General features: G+C 52.9%; 1 protein-coding gene across 1 annotated transcript; it reads right to left on the minus strand.

The window, feature by feature from the left end:
* Positions 1-9,141: 9,141 nt before the first annotated feature.
* HSP90AA1 (heat shock protein 90 alpha family class A member 1) lies at positions 9,142-14,898 on the minus strand. The gene is made up of 11 exons (XM_042990574.1): positions 14,761-14,898; positions 14,218-14,379; positions 13,757-14,123; positions 13,275-13,408; positions 12,664-12,984; positions 12,290-12,455; positions 11,944-12,134; positions 11,686-11,833; positions 11,178-11,446; positions 10,487-10,820; positions 9,142-10,324 (listed from the first exon to the last, which is right to left on the minus strand). The coding sequence occupies exons 2-11, from the start codon at positions 14,377-14,379 to the stop codon at positions 10,215-10,217; spliced, it is 2,202 nt and encodes a 733-aa protein (XP_042846508.1). The 5' UTR covers positions 14,761-14,898; the 3' UTR covers positions 9,142-10,214.
* Positions 14,899-23,021: the final 8,123 nt, after the last annotated feature.

A 23,021-nucleotide genomic window follows, 5' to 3' on the forward strand; every position in this document is an offset into this window, starting at 1 on the left:
CTGTCCAATCAGGATTTTTTTTTATTTATTTATCTTGACTAACTGCGCTGGCTCAAACCTCCAGTATAGTGTTGAGTAGAAGTGGTGGGAATGGGCTTCCTGTCTTCTTTTTAATTGTGCATTTAATTGTAGACCAAGTACCTTGAGTATGTTTGAGTTATAAAGGTATGTTAAGGAAAAGATGAAATACTTACAGATTAAATGACACGATGAGGGAAACAAAAGGAAAAATGAACTATTGGGACCTCATCAAGATAAAAAGCTTCTGCACAGCAAAGGGAATTATCAACAAAACTGAAAGGCAACCGATGGAATGGAAGAAGATATTTGCAAATGACACATCAGATAAAGGGTCAGGATCCAAAATCTATAAAGAACTTATTAAGCTCAACACCCAAAAAACAATCCAGTGAAGAAATGGGCCAAAGACATGAACAGACACTTTTCCAAAGAAGACATCCAGACGGCTAACAGACGCATGAAAAGATGCTCAACGTCACTCATCATCAGGGAAATACCAATCCAAATCACAAAGAGATACCACCTCACACCTGTCAGGATGGCTAAAATGAACAACTCAAGAACCAACAGATGACGGCAAGGATGCGGAGAAGGGGGAACATTTTTGCCTTGTTGGTAGGAATACAAACTGGTGCAATGCTCTGGAGAACAGTATGGAGGTTCTGCCAAAAATTAAAACTAGAGGCACCTTATGACCCAGCATTTGCACTACTAAGTATTTATCCAAAGGACACAAAAATGCCAATTCGAAGGGGCACATGTAGCCCATAATTTATAGCAGCACTATCAACAATAGCCAAATGATGGAAAGAGTCCAAATGTCCATCGACTGATGAATGGATAAAGAGGATGTAATATATATATATATATATATATATATATATATATATATATATATATATATATTCACACACACAAAAGAATATTACTCAGCGATCAAAAAGAATGAAATCTTGACATTTGCAACAATGTGGATGGAACTAGAGGGTATCATGCTAAACCGTATAAATCAGGCAGAGAAAGACAAATATCATATCATTTCATTCATATGTAGAATTTCAGAAACAAAAACAGATAAACATGGGGGAAGAGAAGGAAAAATAAGATAAAGAGAAAGAGGGAGGCAAACCATAAGAGACAAATACAGAGAACGAACCGAGGGCTGCTGGTGGGGTGTTGGGTGAGGGGATGGGCTAAATGGGGGATGGGCATTAAGGCGGGCACTTGTTGGGATGAGCACTGGGTGTTATATGTAAGTGATGAATCATTAAATTCCATTCCTGAAGTCATTGTTACACTATATGTTAACTAACTAGAATTTAAATAAAAAGTAACAAAAATAAAGGATACGATGAAATTCAGGAATTGCTTCAGAAAGCCTGGGGGGGATGACGGAGGGTTCCTGCAGTGTGGATGGGCCCAAATGGCCATGATCCGTTGACTGGACAATGATAGGCACGTGAGCTTCCATACTATTCTATCTACTTTGTACCTTTGAAAGTCACATAACTGGAAAATGAAAAAAGTAAAATAAGGACTATGTAGAGCCAAAAAGAAAGAACTAAGAAAATAAGGGAAATAGAAATTCCACCGAGGAACTGGAGCCCTGGGCAAGAATCCCGGAGCAGCCGTGGCCTCCACCCTCCAGGTAGAAATACCTTCCCCAAGTGGGCCATATCGCACGCCCGGCCTCCCTGCCCCATGGTGCCACCTGGCCTTTAGGCTAAGACTGGTTGTATCCCTCAAGTCTCTTCTAACCTAGAGCTGTTTTAGTTTGTTTTAATGGCATGGATTTATGGGGGAGACCAGGCCAGATATCCTGCAGAATCTTCTGGTTTTGTCTGGCTGCTTTCTCAAAGTGTTGTTTAGCTTGTCCCTCTATCCCCCTCTCTCCTGTATTTCCTATTAACTAGTTACCAGGAGAGTCCCCATTTATTGGACAATTAGGCTATGTCCAATGTTTCCATACTGCAGTCTTGCAAAGAACATTCTTGTACGTTTCCCCTTGTGCAGGTGGGTAAGACTTTCTCTAGCACCAGCCAAGAAGGGGAAGTAAGTTCTTCATTAGAGACACCAAATTGCTCTCCAGTGTAACTCTCAGTTCACACTCCCACCAGGGCTACACGTGAGTGCCCGTTTGCCAGACTCTAGCCAAAATCTGGTAATGTCTGACTTAAATTTCTGCCATTCTGATGGGTGTAAAATGTACCTCCTTGTATTCGGTTCCCCTTTTGTGATCACCAGAGACCTTCTCACATGTCTGCTGAACTTCCAGGCTAAGGAAGGGCATTGAGACAGAAGAATCCATAGGATGTAGGGGAGTTGCAAAATAGCGTGCCTTGCTATATCCACAATGAATGGAATTCAAATATTAAGTGTTTTATTGGTTTCATCTGTTCAACTATTTAAATTTTTTTTCTTTTTTTTTTTTACTTTTGAGAGAGAGAGACAGAGCGTGAGCAGGGGAGGAGCAGAGAGAGTGGGAGACATAGAATCCGAAGCAGGTTCCAGGCTCCGAGCTGTCAGGCCAGAGCCCGATGCGGGGCTCAAACTCACGAGCCGTGAGATCATGACCTGAGCCGAAGTCGGATGCTTAACCGACTGAGCCACCCAGGCACCCCGGTTCAACTATTTTAAAAAGCAGGTAGCTAGGGGTGCCTGGGTGGCTCAGTTGGTTGGGCGACCGACTTCGGCTCAGGTCATGATCTCACAGTCCGTGAGTTCGAGCCCCGCGTCGGGCTCTGTGCTGACAGCTCGGAGCCTGGAGCCTGTTTCAGATTCTGTGTCTCCCTCTCTCTCTGACCCTCCCCCGTTCATGCTCTGTCTCTCTATGTCTCAAAAATAAATAAACGTCAAATAAAAAAAAATTAAAAAAAAAAAAAAAAAAGCAAGTAGCTGAGGGGCACCTGGCTGGCTCAGTGAGAGAGCATGCAATCTTGACCTTGGAGTTGGAAGTTCGAGCCCCACGTTGGGTGTAGAGATTACATTTATTTATTTATTTATTTAAACACATTTTTTAAAAAAAACCTAAGTTTATTTATTTATTTTGGGAGAGACAGAGACAGGTGGGGAGGGGGAGAGAGAGGGGAGAGAAAAATCCCAAGTAGGCCCTGCACGGTCACGTGGAGCCCAATGCGGGGCTCGAACTCGCCAACCGTGAGATCATGACCTGAGCCCAAACGCAAGAGTTGGATGCTTAACCAACTGAGCCACCCAGGCGCCCAAGATTACTTTGAAAATAAAAATAAAACCTTAAAAAAAAGCAGATAGCTGATTTATCCTTTCTTTCTTTCTTCACTCTGATTTGTTAGTTATTTTTAAACCTGGAATTAAAAACAAAACACACACGGTGTTGCTTTTTGGACTACATTTCAAGCCCTAGAGCGTCACTGGTCAAGTGTTGAAGCCTTAAAGAACTTCCGTAAGAAGCTAACGTATGTTCCGAGCAGACAGATACACTTGGCAGACAATACGCTCAGCTTTGCTGGCTTTGCAATAACATCATGGAATCTTTGTTCAGAGTTTGACGGTGCTATTAATATACCATGACTCACTAAGAGCTCTGCCTCCTGGAATGTTCCTCCCGGGGAGGTGAAGCCATGTTCCTTCCTATAGAAGAATAATCTGTAATCACACTTTCAAAGGTTTGAGTAGATCTTGAAGGCTTGGAAAAGGGAACAAAAAGCCTCCTAAGTTGTGCAGAATTAGTTACACAAATTGCCATCGACACAGAAAGGGGGAAATAGCCGTTAGATCAACCGGTTATTCATTCACTCCGCAAGTACGTATCAGGTGCGCCAGGCTGGCGGCGGGCACACGGGGCCCGTGCCTTCCTTCGTGGGTAGATGGGGCCGTGGAAAGGCGAGACCATCAACGAAGCCTTGAGGGACACTGGGGACAAACGCCGGAGAGAAAGGGAGAGCGTGGCGGGGGCTTTTGTGAAGGAGGCCACCTGCCTGGTGCAGAGGGGCACGAAGACCGTCCTGGGTGAAGGGGCGCGTGGAGGCCTCTAGAGGGGGCAGCCGGCAGTTTTGAGTTGCTGACCGCTGTTCCGGGGACAGTCCTACCAGGGGAGGCCAGAGGCCTGTGTCCCAGCCTCCCTTGCCCCTGGGACAAGCCGCGTAACGAGCCTCAGCCAGTCACACGCTTTGAATGGGCTCTTTGACCGGAGTGGCCGGGGTGGGAAGAAGCCGGGGTCTGTCGACAGTGTGTGTTAAAAAAATTTGCCATTTTGACCATTAAAAAAAAAATGTTTTTAATGTTTCTTTGAGGCAGAGAGAGACAGAGCATGAACGAGGGAGGAGCAGAGAGAGAAGCCGGCTCCAGGCTCTGAGCCATCAGCACAGAACCCGACGCGGGGCTTGAACCCTCGAACCACGAGATCATGACCTGCGCTGAAGTCAAGAGCTGGACGTTTAACCAAGTAAGCCACCCAGGCGACCCCAAAATGACAGCTTTATTGAGATCCAATTCACATACTGTACAATTCATCCATTTGAAGCGTGTACTTCAGGCTCACCTGGGTGGCTTAGTCAGTTGAGCGTCCAACTTCAGCTCAGGTCATGATCTCACGGTTTGTGAATTCGAGCCCCGCGTCAGACTCTCTGCTGTCACTTCAGAGCACGCTTCGGATCCTCTGTCCCCAACTCCTCCCCAGTTCGTGCTCTCTCTCTCTCAAAAATAAACATTAAAAAAAAAAGCGTATGCTTCAGTGATTTTTGAGTATAATCAGTTATTCAACCGTCACTGTAATCAATTAAAATTAAAAAAAAATTTTTTTTAACGCTTTTTAAAATTTTTTTTGAGACAGAGAGAGACAGAGCATGAACAGGGGAGGGTCAGCGAGAGGGAGACACAGAATCTGAAACAGGCTCCAGGCTCTGAGCTGTCAGCACAGAGCCCGACGCGGGGCTCTAACTCACGGACCGCGAGATCATGACCTGAGCCGAAGTCGGCCGCCCAACCGACTGAGCCACCCAGGCGCCCCCAATTAAAATTTTTTTTAACGTGTATTTATTATTGAGAGACAGACACAGAGCGTGAGCAGGGGAGGGGCAGAGAGAGGGGGAGACACAGAATCGGAAGCGGGCTCCAGGCTCCGAGCTGTCAGCACAGAGCCCAACGCAGGGCTCGAACCCACGAACCGCGAGATCATGACCTGAACCGAAGTCAGTCGCCCAACCAACTGAGCCACCCAGGTGCCCCACTGTAATCAATTTTAGAACACTTGGAGCACCTCAGAAAGAAACTCTATAGTCCTCAGCAGTCATCCTCAACCGCCCTCCCCTGCAGCCCCAGCCCATGCACCCATGCTCCTTCTTTCTGCCCCCATGCATTTGCCTGTTCTGGAAATTTCGTGTAAGTGGGATCCTACAGTAAACATGGGGCCTTTTGTGACTGGCTTCTTTCACTTAGCATGTTGTCAGCTTCCATCCATGTTGTGGTATGGATCAGCATGTCATACATCCCTTTTTACAACAATAATACAATATCTGGGATGATTTTCCATTGTATGGGTCACACTTGGTTTATCTATTCCTGTGTCGATGGACATTTAGTTTGTTTCCACCTTTTAGCTGTTCTAAGGCTACGAAAACGTGCGTGGACATTTTTGTGAACATTTTCATTTCTCCTGGGCGGACACCCAGCGGGGAATTGTTGGATCCAACGGCAAGTCTCTGTTTAACTTCTCAAGGAAACTGCCAGACTGTTTTCCAGAGCAGCGCCGTTTCACATTCCCAGCGGCGGTGCAGGAAGGCCCCGATTTCTCCACATCGTCACCAACACTTGTTACTCTCTGTTTCTCTGCTTGTGCACGTGTTTAAGAAACCCCAAAAGCCAGGGCACCTGGGTGGCTCAGTCAGCTAGGCATCCAACTCGATTTCAGCTCAGGTCACGATCTCACGATCGGTGGGACTGAGCCCCTCGTCGGGCTCTGCGCTGACGGCATGGAGCCTGCTTGGGATTCTCTCTCCCTCTCTCTGCCCCTCCCCTGCTCATGCTCGTTCTCGCTCTCAAAATAAATAAACATGAAAAAAAAAAAAAAGGAAATCCCAGAATAAAAAGAAAAAATAGAAGAAATTGGAAACTGAGTGTGTGTGTGTAAACTGAAGTGCTCTGGCTGGTTTATTAGCAAACACTTGACTGCCACACGCTGTCATGCGTATTTGGGGCAGATAGTGAACAAAACAGAGAAAGGTCTCTAATTCAAACTCAGGACAGCTTGAGCTGGCTCTCGCTGAACCGCCATCTTTGGAGGACTTGCCTCCCTGTCCTCGGTCCTCAGAGATGACCGAGTGGCAGTTGGTGTGCTCTCACTCTCGTGCTGTTCCCTCAGGTGGCCCCGCGCGCCTGCCCCCTGGCACCTCTTCCCCTGCGGGTGGGACAGGGTGGGCTTGCATGGAGTAAGGGGCCACTGGGATGAAGACCAGACAACCACAAGGAACAAGATGGCGTAACTGCCTCACCACTTCCTGGTATTCAGGCCATTCCTCCAAGGGTGGGCCCAGGCCCCGCTATTTTGAAGAGGCCGCCCACGGGCTACTGCCTTCCCACCAGGTCAGTTGTCAGCCAGAGTCTCCGTCTGATCCCAGTCTGAGGCCATGGCTAATGGCTGGCGTCCAAGGCGCTCACTCACTCACTTTTTCACCCTCCAGCTTCCTCGTCTCTAGGACCGTGTGTGAGTCCCTTCCCCAGACCGAGTGTCCAGCTTTATGTCAGCAGTGACCCCCTTCTAGGAGCTTCTGCAGGACCTCTCCCACCACAGAGTCCCTCCTTGCTGTGCTGGTACCTCAGCTGGAGACGCCGTGGCCTTCACGGTGGCCGCCATAGGTCAGCTGGCCTTCTGCAAGGACGCCGTTTTCGTGTGTGGCCCACCGAGCCATGCTGGGCTAGTTCTTAGTGGGGACTCAATACAAACTTGATGAATGTGTGCCTGCTAGGAATTCCTAACAACTGAGAAGACCGAGAGAGGATGAGGGCAAAGCAGTGGAAGAAAACTTCCCGGAGGGCATGAGGCTTCGGTCAGGCTGGGGCTCGATTACAGCCCCCAGCAGCGTGGGGTAGAAGGGAGCCTGAGCAAGGCGACCTCGTAGGACTGGCAGGAAAGGCCCTGAGAGTCCTTGCCAGTACAAGCCGTGTCACTGAGCACTTGTTCACCAGGCACCTGTTGAGCCCACTACCTAGAAAGTGCCAGGGGTATCTTTCAGGCAGTTTTTTCTTTTTTTAAATGTGTATTTACTTTTGAGAGACAGAACGTGAGCTGGAGAGGGGCAGAGAGAGAGGGCGACAGATTCCAAAGCAGGTTTTAGGCTCTGAGCTGTCAGCACAGAGCCCCACGCAGGGCTCGAACCCACCAACCGTGATAACATGACCTGAGCCGAAGTCAGAAGCTTAACCTACTGAGCCACCCAGGCGCCCCTAGGCATTATTATTTCTAATTTACAAATGAGTTCAGAGGTGTGGGAGGCCCAGTGACTTGCTTAAGGTCATTTTTGAACACCATGAGACTGCCTTCCATACTTGTTTTCATTTGCTATTTAAATAAAACACACCGTTGAAATTCACCCATTTTCAACTCAATGGATTAAAAAAAAATTTTTTTTAAGTTTATTTTTGAGAGAGAGACAGAGCACAAGCAGGGGAGGGACAGAGAGGGAGACACAGAATCTGAAGCAGACTCCAGGCTCTGAGCTGTCAGCACAGAGCCCAACACGGGGCTCAAACCCACGGACTGTGAGATCATGACCCGAGGGGAAGTTGGATGCTTGACTGAGCCACCCAGGGGTCCCTCAGATCGATGGATTTTAATATAGTCATGCAGTCATCACCTCATCAGGTTTCTGGACTTCCAGCGCTCCCCCAAAGTCCCCTCTTGTCCCTCTGTAGTCAACCCCCACCAGGACTTCTGGCCCTAGGCACCCTGCTGACCCACCTCCTGCCTTTTCTAGAACTTTGTGAAAAAGAAATCAGACCATGTAGTCCTGTCTGGCTTCTTTCACGTAGGACACTTCTAGCAAGGCACCCCATCTTACTATTGTTTTCCAACACCGAACGTTCCCTCTCTCCGCTCCGCAGTGTTTGGTGGGCAAGTCTTGCAAAACCTTTGTAAAATTTGTTTAGCTTGTTACTGTGTCTTTCAAGAGTTAACAACGGCTTGATGCTGAGTTCAACGGATCTTTGCGTGGTCTTAGGGTTTTGCTAAATTCACGTACGGTTCCAGTTCCGTTCTTGTAGCGTCCTTGCTGGCTGTGCATCAGACAACCACATAACCTGGGAAAAGCCTTCACCTTTCCTCAGATGGGACCAGTTCTGGAAGGTGTGAAGCAAGAGTGGATTTTGAGGCCACCTCTGCATCTCCCCCGCCGCGTGGAGCACCCATCCTCCCCGGGGGGGGGGGGGGGGGGCACACGGCGTCACTGGGTGGTGGTTCTAGACACAGCACACACCTGCCTCGAGCACTTTCTCAGTGACCCAGGGAGGAGGCGTTCAGTTGGATCACTTACACGCAGGTTCTCCGTTTGTGGATTCCCTCAAACACCTCTTCCTGCAGGCTTCAGCTTTCTTACCAGACTAGGGAGAAACTTGCCCTTCAAGGCCTCCTACCGGCCACTTCCACGCCCTCCTAACTGGGAACATCTTCCACTAAATGCAGAACAGCCAAACAACTTTGGGCTTTGGGGACCAACCTGGACTCAGATACTGACCCCCCCACGTAAGCAACTCCCGTTTGCGGGAGGAGAGGAAGCTCTACCTCGGGGGCTTTTAAGGCTCAAACGTGACTTCCGTTCACCTGGCACTTAGCAGCCGTCCTTCCACCGCCCCGCGTTCTCTCCCAGCCCATCCCCCTGGATTCTACGTCACGGTCTGCGGGGATCTTCGCCTCCAAATCCGGCGTGGACCCACTACTACCCAGGTGCCGAAGGCTGATTTAGTCCCTGCTGCTCCCAGCGGGGAGCCCCACCGACCCGGCCGGTTCTCCCCACCCCGCCTGCTGCTGCTCCCAGGGGTCAGAGACCACCCTCCACGCATCTCGCCAGAGGCTCAGTGAAGAGCCGGAGAATAAGCGGATTTCAGATGGGATGGAATTAGAGTTGCTAAAGAACGCGGGAGACACAAGGCTGAGGTATTAAGGAGCTATATTTAGGGCATAAGGCAGGTCTTACAAACACTACAGAAAAGCCGTTTGGACGTAAAAACCCAAGGAGAAAGGAGTCATTAGGAAATGTAACATTGGACACAGAACGCATGTTGTGTGATGGTCCCTTCTCTTCCGTGTGGTTCCAGAATACGCTCCTGACCCGAGCCGCCACCTGAGCGCGCACTGGGAAGGTCACAGATGACTTCAGGCCGGCAACGTCAACCACCGCCCTCCGTCTCCCAGCAGGCAGCATGTGTGCACCCCAATTTTTACAACCCGGGGCCACCCTGTATTTTGGAACCCCACTTCCCCACACAAAACGTTTTCGCAGAGCTTTTTTTAAATTTGTTTGTATTTGTTACAACCTTTTAAAGCAGAATGTGTCTCGAGCACTACATTTCCACTCACGAAACTTGCGGAGTTATTTCCCCAACAGCTTCACAACGCGCCTAAGCAGCCTTCGAATTTCGCTACTCTAAACAACGCTCTTCTCTTTGGAAAACAAGCCCTATAGTTACTCCCATCAAGTTGGTTCGGTTTAACACACTAGTTTCTAGAGGCCTGGTACATGCAGCAAATAACTACAGGGGACAGAAGATTTAAAAAGTAAATCCTAGAAGGTGAAAGTTGTTTCAACCGAGATTTCTCTTTTAAACACCAAGGTATAGCTCAGAACACTTCAGTGACAGACGAGTTTGGTCTTACTAGGGAATCCACTTGTCGCGAACACTTCAGACCACGCGGTTCACGGGAGGTTACGTACACCTTGCGACAAACGTTACCTCGTCCTGGAAGAGCAGCCGGCGTGGCACTAAAAACACAAAACATAACCCAAAAAAACAAACAAAACAACTAGCCGGGCTTTAGTTTCTACGCATCACAGTATCACACTCGAACAGAAAGAAATCTTATCTTCCCCGTAAGTAGCTCTCGTCATGCCTTACAGATTTTTAAAACGTTAACAAAAATAAAGAAAAACATCCTTGAAAATAGATCGTTGGAGGGAACGGGATAAAGCATCGAGTACATATACAAGGAATCCTCGGGGCGGCGCTCAGTCGACTTCTTCCATGCGCGACGTGTCATCGTCGCCTTCCAGGGGTGGCATCTCCTCGGTCACCGCAGCACTGCTGTCGTCAGCGGTGGGGTCATCTTCGTCGATACCTTTTCGGAAAGGAAACCCTCAGGTTACACGGTCCTGAACCAGTGCCTGGCGTCAGCCCGGCACCGCTCTCGGGGCGGGGGGGGCTGGCTCTTGCGAGCAGATGACCTCTTCGTCGGGGGACCCTAAGGGATTTCTCACACAGGGTGCCTGGCGAAGCTTACCCAGACCAAGTTTGATCATCCTGTAGATCCGGTTAGCGTGTGTCTGTGGGTCTTCCAGACTGAAGCCAGAGGACAGGAGCGCGGTTTCGTAGAGCAGGATGACCAGGTCTTTCACGGACTTGTCGTTCTTGTCCGCCTCCGCCTTCTGCCGCAAGGTCTCGATGATGGAGTGGTCGGGGTTGATCTCCAGGTGCTTCTTCGCTGCCATGTAGCCCATGGTGGAGTTGTCCCTTAGGGCCTGGGCCTTCATGATCCTCTCCATGTTCGCCGTCCAGCCGTATGTGCTCGTGACAATGCAGCACGGGGAGGTCACCAGTCGGTTTGACACAACCACCTGCAATGAAGACGCAGAGTGAGGACTGTGTCTAGAAAAGTCCCTCTACCACAGCTTTATCGTAAAACAGAGGGACTCCCGCTACTGTATTCACAAAACGCGAAATGCCACATACAGACCCACGTACCCACAACCCTCTCCCTGCACATCCTGACACCTTTTAGCTCCTTCAAGACGGTAGAGGGCCTTCCTGCTCATTTAGCGGGCCTAATTTTCTGCTTGTGTCATACTGTAAAAGCCGAGAGAACTTGGGAGAAAGGGGCTGTATGTTCGGACAACCTGAAAGACACCTACGGGCCTTTCAAGATCACGCCCACAACTAGGAAACCCAAGTGGAAGGAAACCACGTTCACCCACCTTTTCCACTTTTTTCTCCAAGATGTCCTTCATGATCTTGCACAGGTTTTCAAACTTTGTCTTCTTCTCCTCCTGTTTCTTTTTCTCTTCTTCATCTTCTGGAAGTTCCAAGCCCTCTTTGGTGACGGACACTAAAGTCTTCCCCTCAAATTCCTTCAGCTGTTGGACACAGTACTCATCGATCGGCTCGATCATATAGATCACCTCCAGACCGTGCTTCCGAAGACGCTCCACAAAGGCCGAGTTCGCCACCTGGTCCTTGGTCTCCCCTGGGGCATCAGTAGAAAGTTACACCTTCGCTTAACAGGAAGCGGTGTCGCTTCCTCCGGACTTTTCCCAGTCTCGTCAGCTCGAACCACAGATGCGCCCACAGACGTGGCGCACGTGGTCTGGCCGCGGTTAGTACCCAGGGGTTGACACGGGGCCCCACGTGCCTAGGGAACACACCCACGGTCGCCAGGCGGTGCCGTGCCCGGAACGAGGCCACGACGGCACGCCGCTCGCTCACCTGTGATGTAGTAGATGTGTTTCTGGTTGTCCTTCATCCTGGTGCAATAGTCCTTGAGAGACACCATCTCGTCGCCAGAGGCAGACGTGTAGTAGCGCAGCAGCTCCGACAGCTTCTTCCGGTTCTGGGAGTCCTCGTGGATTCCGAGCTGCAAGACAACGCTCGCGTCAAGTCTCCTCCGCCTCAAAAAAAAAGTCACCAAGAACCAGAGGAGCCGGTTTGATCACCGCTGGGAAGGACCAGGCTCTTTCCACGAACCTTAATGTTCTTCGAGAACTGCTCGTAAAACTTCTTGTAGTTCTCTTTGTCCTCGGCCAGTTCGGTGAAGAGTTCTAAGCACTTTTTGACCAAGTTCTTGCGGATAACTTTTAAGATCTTGCTCTGCTGCAACATCTCCCGGGAAATGTTCAGGGGAAGATCCTCGGAGTCCACCACGCCTCTAATGAAATCTGGGAAAAATAAAGCCGTCGCCGGGACAAAAATCAACAAACTCCTACACCCCAAAAACCGAAGGGGATTTCCTGCCCCACAGGCCCGAACCAACGCCCCGGAGCGGAGAGGCCCCCACGCTCAGACTTCACACCCGATCGTCCTCGGTACTCACTCAGGTATTCCGGGATCAGCTCCTCGCAGTTATCCATGATGAAAACTCTGCGCACATACAGCTTGATGTTGTTCTTTTTCTTCCTGTTTTCAAACAGGTCAAAGGGAGCACGTCTTGGGACGAAAAGCAGGGCTCTGAATTCCAGCTGTCCTTCGACCGAAAAATGCTGTAATAAAACACACGCCAAACCATCAAGCGATGATGCAAGCGACTTTGACTTCAACTAGGACTCTCGCGGCGCCAGAACCGAAAGCACTTCCAGGGAGAGGTCAAGGGCCGGGATGGCCAAGTGCTCAGCCACGACCCTCGATTTGACAAGCTCCGACAAGCCACCTGCAGAAGCAGACCAGCTCCGAAGCACTTGGGACACTCACCTTCACTGCCAAGTGATCCTCCCAGTCGTTGGTCAAGCTCTTGTAAAATTCTCCGTACTCTTCGTTAGTAATGTCGTCAGGGTTTCTGGTCCAAATAGGTTTGGTCTTGTTCAGTTCTTCTTGATCGATGTACTTCTCCTTGATCTTCTTCTTCTTCTTCTTGTCTCCGTCCTTCTTTTCTTCCTCCTCCTCGTCGGAACCAACATCTTCTATTTCAGGCTTGTCATCGGACTCCTTCTCTTCCTTTTCTTTTTCTTCCTCTTTCTCTTCCTTTTCTTCAGCCTCATCATCACTGACCTCTTTATCCCGCTCCTTCTCCACCTTCAAAAGAACATGGGAGATCACGTCACCTTTTGCATTCTGGAACTAAACGGAGCGTATGCGCTTATAACCAAAGCCCAAATTAATCAGCCACACTCAAAGGTCTGGTTAAATAACCAGAAAACCACTCAGTAACGTTTAACGCGTCTACCTAAACAATCCTGGGTACCTTGATAGTACAACAGAACTTCAGACTAGCCGGGTCAACACAAGTTTGGATTTTTCCCTCAGTAATAGATTCAAGAACTACCTTAGTTTGTTAACTTTACATAAAAAACAAGGACACTCACAAAGAGAGTGATAGGATAGCCGATAAACTGGGAGTGTTTCTTCACAATCTCCTTTATTCTTCTTTCCTCCAGGTATTCCGTTTGGTCTTCTTTCAGATGCAAGATAACCTTTGTTCCTCGACCCATAGGTTCACCTGTAAAGGAAGGAAAAAAGTGGACTCCACCTCAATCTGAATGGGCAAACCAAAGTGTTGGGGGGGGGCGGATCACAATTCAGCTCCCAATGCCATCCACACCTAACCGCTTCTGAGCACGTTTAGGAAAAGGTTATGGATGAAAGGCGTCCCATGGGAGTTTAACTGCCTTGCCCCAGCGACATCAGTAACCAGATCCCTACCATCGCACCATCATGTGCTTACTAGGCATGTTCCCAAAGAAGCCAACGAATTTTTACCAATTCCACAGCATCTTCAGGGGCCCCCTTCCTACAGCACCCGACCCTCCCCCGCGTGACCAAGTAAATCGTTCCACCAGGTGCCTACCTGTATCAGTCCTGACCGTGAACGACCCTCCTGCAGAAGACTCCCAGGCGTACTGCTCATCATCGTTATGCTTGGTGATCACCGTCACTTTCTCGGCAACCAAATAGGCAGAATAGAACCCGACACCAAACTGGCCGATCATAGAAATATCTGCGCCAGCCTGTAAAGCTTCCATGAACGCTTTGGTCCCAGACTTGGCGATTGTACCGAGATTATTGATCAAATCGGCCTTGGTCATGCCAATCCCGGTATCCACGATAGTGAGGGTTCGATCTTGCTTGTTTGGAATGAGATTAATGTGCAGCTCTTTCCCGGAATCTAGCTTGCTGGGATCAGTCAAGCTCTCGTATCTGATTTTGTCCAGGGCCTATCGGAGAAACACATGCCGGTGAGCACAGAGCTCCCGGAGGGTGGGACGCACACACCGGGACCGCGACCCCGTTCCGCAAGCCGACACTCACATCGGACGAGTTGGAAATCAGCTCGCGCAGGAAAATCTCTTTATTCGAGTAGAAAGTGTTGATGATCAGGGACATCAACTGGGCGATCTCCGCCTGGAAGGCGAACGTCTCCACCTCCTCCTCCTCCATCGGCTGGTCTTGGGTCTGGGTTTCCTCGGGCATCTGCAGAGGCCGCGGGGCCGGTTACGCGGCGCCACAGGCCTCCGGGAGGCCCGGCCCGCCGACAAAGGATGACCTCATTTCCAGCTGCGACGCCGAGGCCCGCGCGCACGCCGCCAACGGGCGCCGCAGGCCCGCGGGGACCCCCGCCCGGAGCCGGAGCCCCGGGGCCGCGGCCGGGCAGGGGTCCCCGCGGCGCGCCCTCCCCACCGCCCCTCCGGGCCTCCGGGCCCCCATACGCGGGCGGGGGTCGAGGACGCGGCAGGCCAGAGGCCTCCGCCGCCCAGAGCAGTGCCGCGCCGCCCCGCGGGGCCCGGGGACCCCCCGGGAGCCGCCTCCGCGCCCGCCGCCCCCCCCACAGGCACCCCCCAGTCGCCCCCTCACCTCGGCTAAAGGACCACACGGGCTCCGCGACGACGCAGCACCAGGACGCAGAAGCAACTGGCGCGCCGCCCCCGCGCTCCCTTTATATAGACGCGGGCCCGCCCGGCGCGCGGCGCCTTTTCCAGAAGCCTCCCGAACCTTCCGGAAGAACCCTCCCCAACCGCCGCCGCGGCCGCGCGCCTGCGCCTGCGCCCTGGCCACGGCCCCGCCCCTCCCCCGGGCGCGCGCGGGCCCGCCCCGAGCGCTCCACCCCCAACGGCCGCCGCGCGCGTCCCCGCGCCCGTCTCCGTGCGCCTGCGCAGCCCGGAATTCTCGCGAAGGTCTGGCGCCTTCCGGGACTACCGCCCCCAGCCCTGCCTCCCGCCGGCGCCCCTGCCCCCTCTACCCCGGGCGTGCGCCGCGAGCTCGGCGCGCGCGGGCGCAGTGGCGCCACCCAGGCCCGGGACCGCGTATCCGCAGCCGTTGCCTCTCTGAAGTCTGTAGAAGTAATTTGCCCTTCTTAGACGGTGTCCCCAGGCCGTGTAGGCTTCGGGACCCTCGGCGCCAGCCACCAGGGGCCCCGGGCCAGTTCTAGGGCTCTGAGGCCGGGGTCAGGGTCTCGGGGAGAGAGGAGTCCGGCCCGCAGGTATACGCCTGGGGCAGTGATCAGAGGCTCGGGGCTGGGGCTACGGCTGAGGGTTCGGGAGTCCCATGCCACGTCTTCACGGTCCTGGAAGTGGGGCAACAGGTGCCCGCCAGAGCCTCGTGGTGCGGAGCCCCCCCCCCCCCCCCCCCCCCCGTCCACAGCCTGGTTAAGGGGTGCCAAGGCGCTGGGCCCTGACAGGTGTGAGGGGTGACCGGGGCATGTGCGTGGGGTGGCCAGGCCGACCCCCGTTTCTGCCCTGAAGCAAGGGAGCCTCCAGCGACGCGGGGGTCTGTTTGGACCCGGGGAGCCCCTGGAGCCTGGTCGGACTCCAGGGACCCGGTTCTGGCCGTGGGACGAGGAGCGAGGAACACCGGCAGGTGACAGGGTCATCCCCTGCCTCTTCCCCATTGCCCTGGAACCTCCAAACGCAGGCCGCGGCTGGGGTCGGGGGCTGGTCCTTTTCTTACGCGGTGCACAAGGGGAAGTGCTGAGATGGACCCTTAGGCCTGGATTCTCCAAACCCATGCTCCATCCCTTGGGACTTTCTGCCTTTTTTTTTTTTTTTTTTTTTTTTTTCTTTTCCTTTAGTTTGAGTAGAATGTAGCGATTCTTCACTTATAATATCCAGGGCTCATCACAAGTGCCCTCCTCAATCCCCATCACCTCTACTTGCTTTTTGGTTTGCCCTGAAACGGTGTCCTTCACACTAGTCTGGAGTTTCCGGATCCGTGAACGAATGCGTGCTCGCCCAGTACACCCACCAGAATTTTGTAAAGCCGTTTATTGCCTGTTTTACGTAACTTGAGGTATCCATATGAAGTATCTAGCTCGCGGTTTGGGGGACTAACTTGCTCCCAAGGCCAATTTCTAAATGGGGATTCCTAAGGGATTTTGAACAATGGCAGGTGAGAGTCGTAAGAATCTTGGAGTGGAGGGGCCCTTGGACGCCACCCAAGTCCATACCAGGTGGCTTCTGATTTGAAGGACCCCGCCTGGAGCACTGTGTGTCCCAGAAAAAGAGCTCAGCCCTCGGCTCCTTTGTTGCTAGCTCCTCCCAGCACTCCGGCCTCACCCTCCCCCGGGAACAATCTGGAAGCTCCTTACAAGTTGTAAACAAACCTGACTGAACTCTCCTTCCACTTCCTCATTTCCCGGAAAACCCACTCTTCCCTGAACGGGGTTTTCAAAGTGGGGCTTGAGACCCACCGCGGGTGTGTGAAATCGAGGCAGGGGCATCTTGACTAGCATTAAAAAATAGAAATAGAATGGAAACTTCCAGCCACGTGGTCGGGGGGGGGGTTGTTATGCATTTGCTGGGGCACCTTGTAAAACGTATTTGTCACCCCATCTGTGTCTGGGAGCTCTTGCCCGGGTTTTCCCTGCAGCCTGGGCCGGGAGGGGGCAGGGGAGAGGAGACAAGGAGGAGGGGCAGTTAGCAGGCTGGCTCTCCCTGTGCCAAAGCCCTCTCCACCTGGACCGCACAGGGGCACTCCTGCTCCCGACCCGGAGACCTAGCCCACTTCTTCCCTTCCACCCCACTTCTGTCACAGCCCCCGGGGAAGTTTCAGGTTTCTTGTAGGTGAGCCATTCAAGGCCCCAGCTATGACATTCTCGGTTTCTGGAGACTTCACCTGCCTCTGCTCCACAGAACTCAGCCCAAGGTCACTCCTGGGATCATTGTTGCCCAGCTGATTCCAACTTGAATAACCCTCCCTCCTGCCACATCCTCCTGCCCTTTCAAGCTCTCTCCTGCCTGTCTGTCTGCTTTAGTTACTAAGTAAAAGAACTTTCTCCTCCTGCCCCTTCTTGGCCTCTGGGCAACACGTTACACCAACCCCCATTGCCCTGGGGATCTCTGCCTCAGTTCCACCACCAGCGTGCTGGCTGCCCCGCCCCGCTCTCCGGCCTTTCTCTGGAGCTGTTGGAACAGGACCTCTGTGCAGATGATGACAGAGAAGCCTGGGCCGGGACCATTCTAGTGCCACAGCTGGACACTGAGCTCACTCATTGCCCCACCTGGCTGGTCTTCTGGGACTCACTACTCAGCTAGCCGGCTATCCCACCAGCTTCTAGAACGCCCAAGCATCCCCATGGGGATCTGGTGTGAGCCCTGCCGTTTCTGCCTCCTGAATGCCTCTCGAATCCATCTGCTGCTTTCCAACTCCCTTGTCCACTTCCCTCCCCTAGTCTCTCACCCCTGTCACCACAACCAGTGGCTCGTGGAAAAGACCTCCATAGCCACCTAACTGCACCTGTCTCCACCCTGTAGCCTATGGTCCCCCATGCTCCTTGTCACTCCTTTCTAAACTTCACTGTGAACTACCCCCACGGGGCTGCGCACAAGTCATTACACTGAAAGAAACCTACCAGTCACTGATGGAACTTTAGAAAATGCAAGCCTGGACACCATTCCCTCTTTTTTTCTTCTGAGTAATGTCCCCGTGGACCGTCCCCTCCATCTCCCCAGGGGCCCTTCCCATCCCGACTTGCCTATCAGGCCCAATCCCCTGTATAAATAGGTTCTCAGAGTGTGAGACCCCCCCCTCCCCAGCGTGGCGTGTGCTCCTCCACTCCAGCCAGTCCTCTGACCCCTGCTCTCTCGTGCCCCCCTCACCTCCTTTTCCACCCAGTCTCCTCCTGCTCCCTCCTCTGGGTTCTGATCACATATCCAAATCCTAAATATTTGTGGAACTGGTCCCAAAGTGATCTGCTGTCCAGGGAACCTGACCATTTTCTTTCTTCACTTGAACCCTCCGGTGTCCCTCTGTTAAGCTGGAACTCAAGACCCTGTTGGCATGCTGGACTCTGGATCCAGGGGCTCTGGATTCAAGTGTCAGACCTGAATCTACCTGCCCATGTGACCTGGGCAAGTCACTGACTCTGTAACATGCCTGCCTCTGTAACGTGGGCATGAGAAGACTATGCTTGTAGGGTTGTGAGCCTGACGCGAGCAAAGTCTGTTTTGGGAAATGACCCAGCACAGGGCCTGGCACATGGTAACTGCACGAAATAAGTAACTTTTCAGTTTCCCTTTGATTTCTTCTTTGACCCACAGATTATCTATAAATGTGTTAGTTGCTAAATATTTGATGGTTTTCCAAAAATCTTCTTGTTGCTGATTTCTAGTATTTCATTTCATCGTGGTCGAAGAACATAGTCTCCATGATACAAATCCTTTCAAATTTATTGGGACTTGTTTTATGCCCAGATTATGGCATATACTGGTAAATATTCTGTATAGAAAGTCATTACACTGAAGGAAACGTACCAGTCACTGATGGAACTTGAGAAAATGCAAGCCAACCTTTAGTGACAGAAAGCAGACCTGTGGCTGCCCTGGGGGTGGAGGGGGGGGGCGGCAAAGGCAGGGGTAGGGGGACAGGTGCACCGAGGAAGGCTGAGGCACCCGTTCACCGTCTAATTTGCAGCACGGTTGCACAGGTGTACAAGTGTGTCGAAACATATCAGATCGTGCTTAACATGCAGTTTGTTGCATGTCGATTATACTTCACAACACTGTTTTTTAAGAATTGATCTTGTTTAGCAAACACCAAGGAGATAGGTTCAGAATCGAGTTATCTAGGGAAATTCAGTGGTTCATACTTTGGAAACAGACACAGTTGACTTGGAGGAGCATGAGTGCAGGTCTGCCTCTGGACCATGAGCCCTGTCCCTGCCACTTGCTGGCTGTGTGACTTTCAGCAAGCTGCCCGACCTCTCTGTGCTTCGGTCTTCTCATCTCTACATTAGTGATGATCGCAGTGAAGACACAAGGATGCTGGGAAAGCCTGTAGGGCCAGGCGTGCAGTGAATGCTTGAAGGATGATGTGCCGTTCTCTTAATGGGGAGCGAGGAGACAACCACCAGGTCACGGTGATGCTGTCCTGCGCTTGGGCCCCATCTGCTGGATTTGGGCTCACTGCTTGGGAGGGAAGGGGCGGGCTGAGAGCAGGGTCCCATAGGAAGTGAAAGGACGGTACGTGGAGTGACCAGGCCGTATGTTTTAGAGTTGGTCCTAAAGTGGATTTCCACACAGCGCACCAGTTTCCCACCGAGCAACCACAAAACTGGGGGCACTTTGGTACCCAAACCATTCTTCTCCCGGCAAGTTGTAACCTGCCCTTGGAGGCCCAGCCTGGGCAGCCATTCCTGGAAGTCCCAGACGGGGTTGATAACTTCCCTGTCCGTTTGCACACGCTGTCACCAGAGGGAGGCGCGGCAAGCCTTCCCTCGCCCTCCTCTCCCACTGCTGTCAGCAGAATGTGGCCATTTGATAGGGGAAACAGTATCCTGTTGTTCAATGAGAACCGTCCTTTTTTTCTTAATTTATTTTGAGAAAGAGAGAAAAAGAAAGTGGGGGGGGGGCACAGAGAGGGAGAGGGAGAATCCCAAGCAGGCTCCATGCTCATCAGCACAGAGCCAGACGTGGGGCTCGATCCCACGAACTGTGAGATCATGGCCTGAGTTGCACACTCAACCGACTGAGCCTCCCAGGTGCCCCGAGCACCATTTGATGCCTGTTTACTGAAAGCCCGTGTCCAGGCCCTGGGATGCAGTGGGTGTGACGTCGGATCACTACACGCGTGGTGGAGACGGCCATGAGGCCACCGGCAGGTGAATACGCAGATTTATAAACCGATGAGCGCTGGGAGGGTGTGGGGGCACTGCCCGAGGCTTCTCTGAGAACTGACAGTGGTGTTAGCTGCTGGAGGGGGAAGGGGGGAGGGCATCTGGGAAAGAGAACTGCGTCTGCAGAAGTGAAATCTAGAAGGAAGACAGGAGTCTTAGGGAGGAGTGAGAAGGCAGAGAAGGAAATGGAGGCTGGAAAAGCCTTTCTGTGGGGTGGGTGGGACGGGGGACACAGCCTGCGGGGGGGGGGGTGCAGGGTGACTGTCGCAGCCGAAGCAAGAGGTGGGTGCCAGATCCCGCAGGGCACTGTGCCGGGGGACTCGAAACGTGGCCCGACTGTCCCAGGGGCCTGCATTCAGATGTCCCACTCTGCCATGTGCACGGACGTCAGGCCCAGGGAGAGCTGAGTAGGGCCGGAAGCCCCCGAGCTGGTGGGTGGGCACGGGCAGGCTTGCGAGAGAACAGTCCAGGGGAGGTGAAGGAGCCTATGGGACCCCACGTGAGGGATCCCGCGTGGGGGACACTGGAGTGGCCACAGCAGCAGGTGGCCTGTTTGGTGTCACCATGTTGGGCTGAACCGTCTGTGGGGCATCGGAGGGGACGGGCATCCAGCGAACGGGACTGGGGGGGGGTGAACAGGAGTGTGGCAGGAGGGGTGGATGGGAAGGAGGGCCGCTGGATCTGCTTGGAAGGTACAGGCCTTCCCCAGGACGTGGTCTCAGTGTAGTGAAGAGCTGGGAACTTGGAGCGACGGGGAGGCTGCGTCTGTTGGTGGGGGTGCGGTGTGACCCCCTACCAGCCCCCCCCCAGGCCTCCCAGTCCCTCTCCTATGAGCCCCCCCAACCCCCCAGGCAAAGAGTCTCAGGCCGAGCCTTCAGGGGCTTACATTCTAGTGGGGGAGGGACAGACTGTAAACATGCAAATGACAAGTGGGACAGTCTGGGCCAGTACTTCAGGCCCCAAAGAATGGGCGTGGTCTCGAACTTCCTGGAAACACCGTCACTTTCCCTTGACTCACCTTTAAACCCTGTGAGTCAGCTTTGACTCATCCCTCGGCCCCCACCTTCTGACAGCTGCCAAGTGGGCTGGATTTTTCCTTTAAAATGCCCTTTCCGTCCATGCTCAGGGTCCCACCCCGCCCCAGTCCCTCAGCCTCCAAGCCCTGGCCCCCTTAGCTGGCTCTTGCTGGATTCACCTGTTCCACATTCCTGGTCTCATCTGCCCACCTCCCAGGGCAGAAATGTCCAGGGGTCCCGGGGCACCAAGCCAGCCCCTGCACAGGCGTTCAAGACCTGTGCCCCGGGCTGTCCAGCCCAGGCCGCCTCCAGGCCCCTTGCCGCTCTGCCCGAGACCCACATCCTCCCCATCTCCGCACCCGACCTTGGTGCTCTGGGGCCTGGAATGCTGGCTGCAGGACCCCCCTCCCCCCATAGACCATCTCCAGGGGGAGGCAGCACTGTCAGCCTGACCAGGTGGCCCGGAATTGAGGACGATTATAGCCGAGAAGCAGGTGCAGAGGAAGGCGGGGAGGGGCAAGAATATGCTGCTGCATTGTTTTCTGGTTCTGTTCCAGCCGCCCTCCTCCGTTCTCTCAGCCTCCACAGGCAGCCGGAATGACCCCCTTAGGCGAAATGATCGCCCTCAGGTGAAACACCTTCACCGAAGAGAGTATTGCAGCAATGCAAGGACTTGGCGGTCTGGCCCCGATCTTCTTTCGCAGACGCTCCTCTGCCCACTCTCAGTCGTCCCCCAAACATGCCTGGAACCTCAGAGCAGCTCTCCTTGTCAGACCCTTCTCTTCTCCAGGTAGACACAGGACACGCACGTGTCTACCAAGCTCAGCTGGGAAATCCCCTCCTTCAGGCCAGATTCACTCTTCAAACCTCCTCCCCTTCCCGTGGGGCTGAATTAAAATGAGACTTTGTCTTCCTCACCTCATTACCCGCCACCCCACCCCCCCCACCCCCCTCCCGTCCCCCCGCCGACAGGGCTGCAGAGAGGGCAGGCAGCTTTCTGGAAAGGAAAGGCTAGGAGTCCGTGTATGAAGGCACCAGGTTAGAGCCCTTGGGCCCAAAGGCAGTGACTACACTTTGGCGCCATCTACCGGCCAGTTGATGGGTTGTTTGGGGTCTAATTGGAAATGACTTCCGTTTTCAGGGATTTCTTGTTTCTTTATTTCTCGCGAACAAGATAATTAGGAAAGAGAGAATTATGTGAGATCCAGTCGGGATCACCGTCATTAATGTCTCACCCTGAAAAGTTCACGGCAAAGCTTCCAGCCTTTCAGTGAGCAGGGAAGAAGCTGTCTATAAGAAAACAGGAGGCAATTTTCTGAAATGAAAAAAAAATAATTGCATGTATTTCACTACTAAAACCTCACACACGAAGAAAGGCTGGCCCTTTAAAGGACTTTAAAGGCAAAGTATGAGTGCCAATATGGAGAGTTATTGTGTCCAGCCTTCCCTGCTCCTCTCCTCGACCTCCCTTGGGTGGATCTCTCTTGGGCTAACAGGGAGCTAGCCCCTGCTCCCTTCTATCACAAGGGCAGAGGTGAGACCCACTGGATGCAGCCTCTAGTTCAGCCCGTGGAAGGACAGGTCCAGCTGGCCCTGACAGGTCCCAGAGGGGCTGTTGATTCTGATACCCCCGGGTGGGGTGGGCTCAGAAACCGAAATTGGGGCTGGGGGAATGAGCAGGTATGACATCCCTGGCTGACAGTTCCTTTCTGTCTGCAGTGAGGCAGGGGTCATCTGCCTGTAAGGATCCTGCCCATGTGGCCAGCCGACCAGGTGGCGAGCACCTTGGTCTGCCCACGTTGCCACAAACGGGGTTGTCATTTTCAGCGCTGACTCCCTTATAGGGTCCCGAACTGGGCTTATCAGGCCTTCCAAGAGCTGGTCCTCCTGCTTTGCCCCTCACCCCCAACTGCTGCAATCAAGTGGCTCCCTGCCCCCTAGCATCCTTGGCCCTTTGATCTTCCCATTCACCTGCCTGGAGAAGCCCACTC

This window comes from Panthera tigris, chromosome B3 (genome assembly GCF_018350195.1).
Source record: "Panthera tigris isolate Pti1 chromosome B3, P.tigris_Pti1_mat1.1, whole genome shotgun sequence".
NCBI lineage: Eukaryota > Metazoa > Chordata > Mammalia > Carnivora > Felidae > Panthera > Panthera tigris.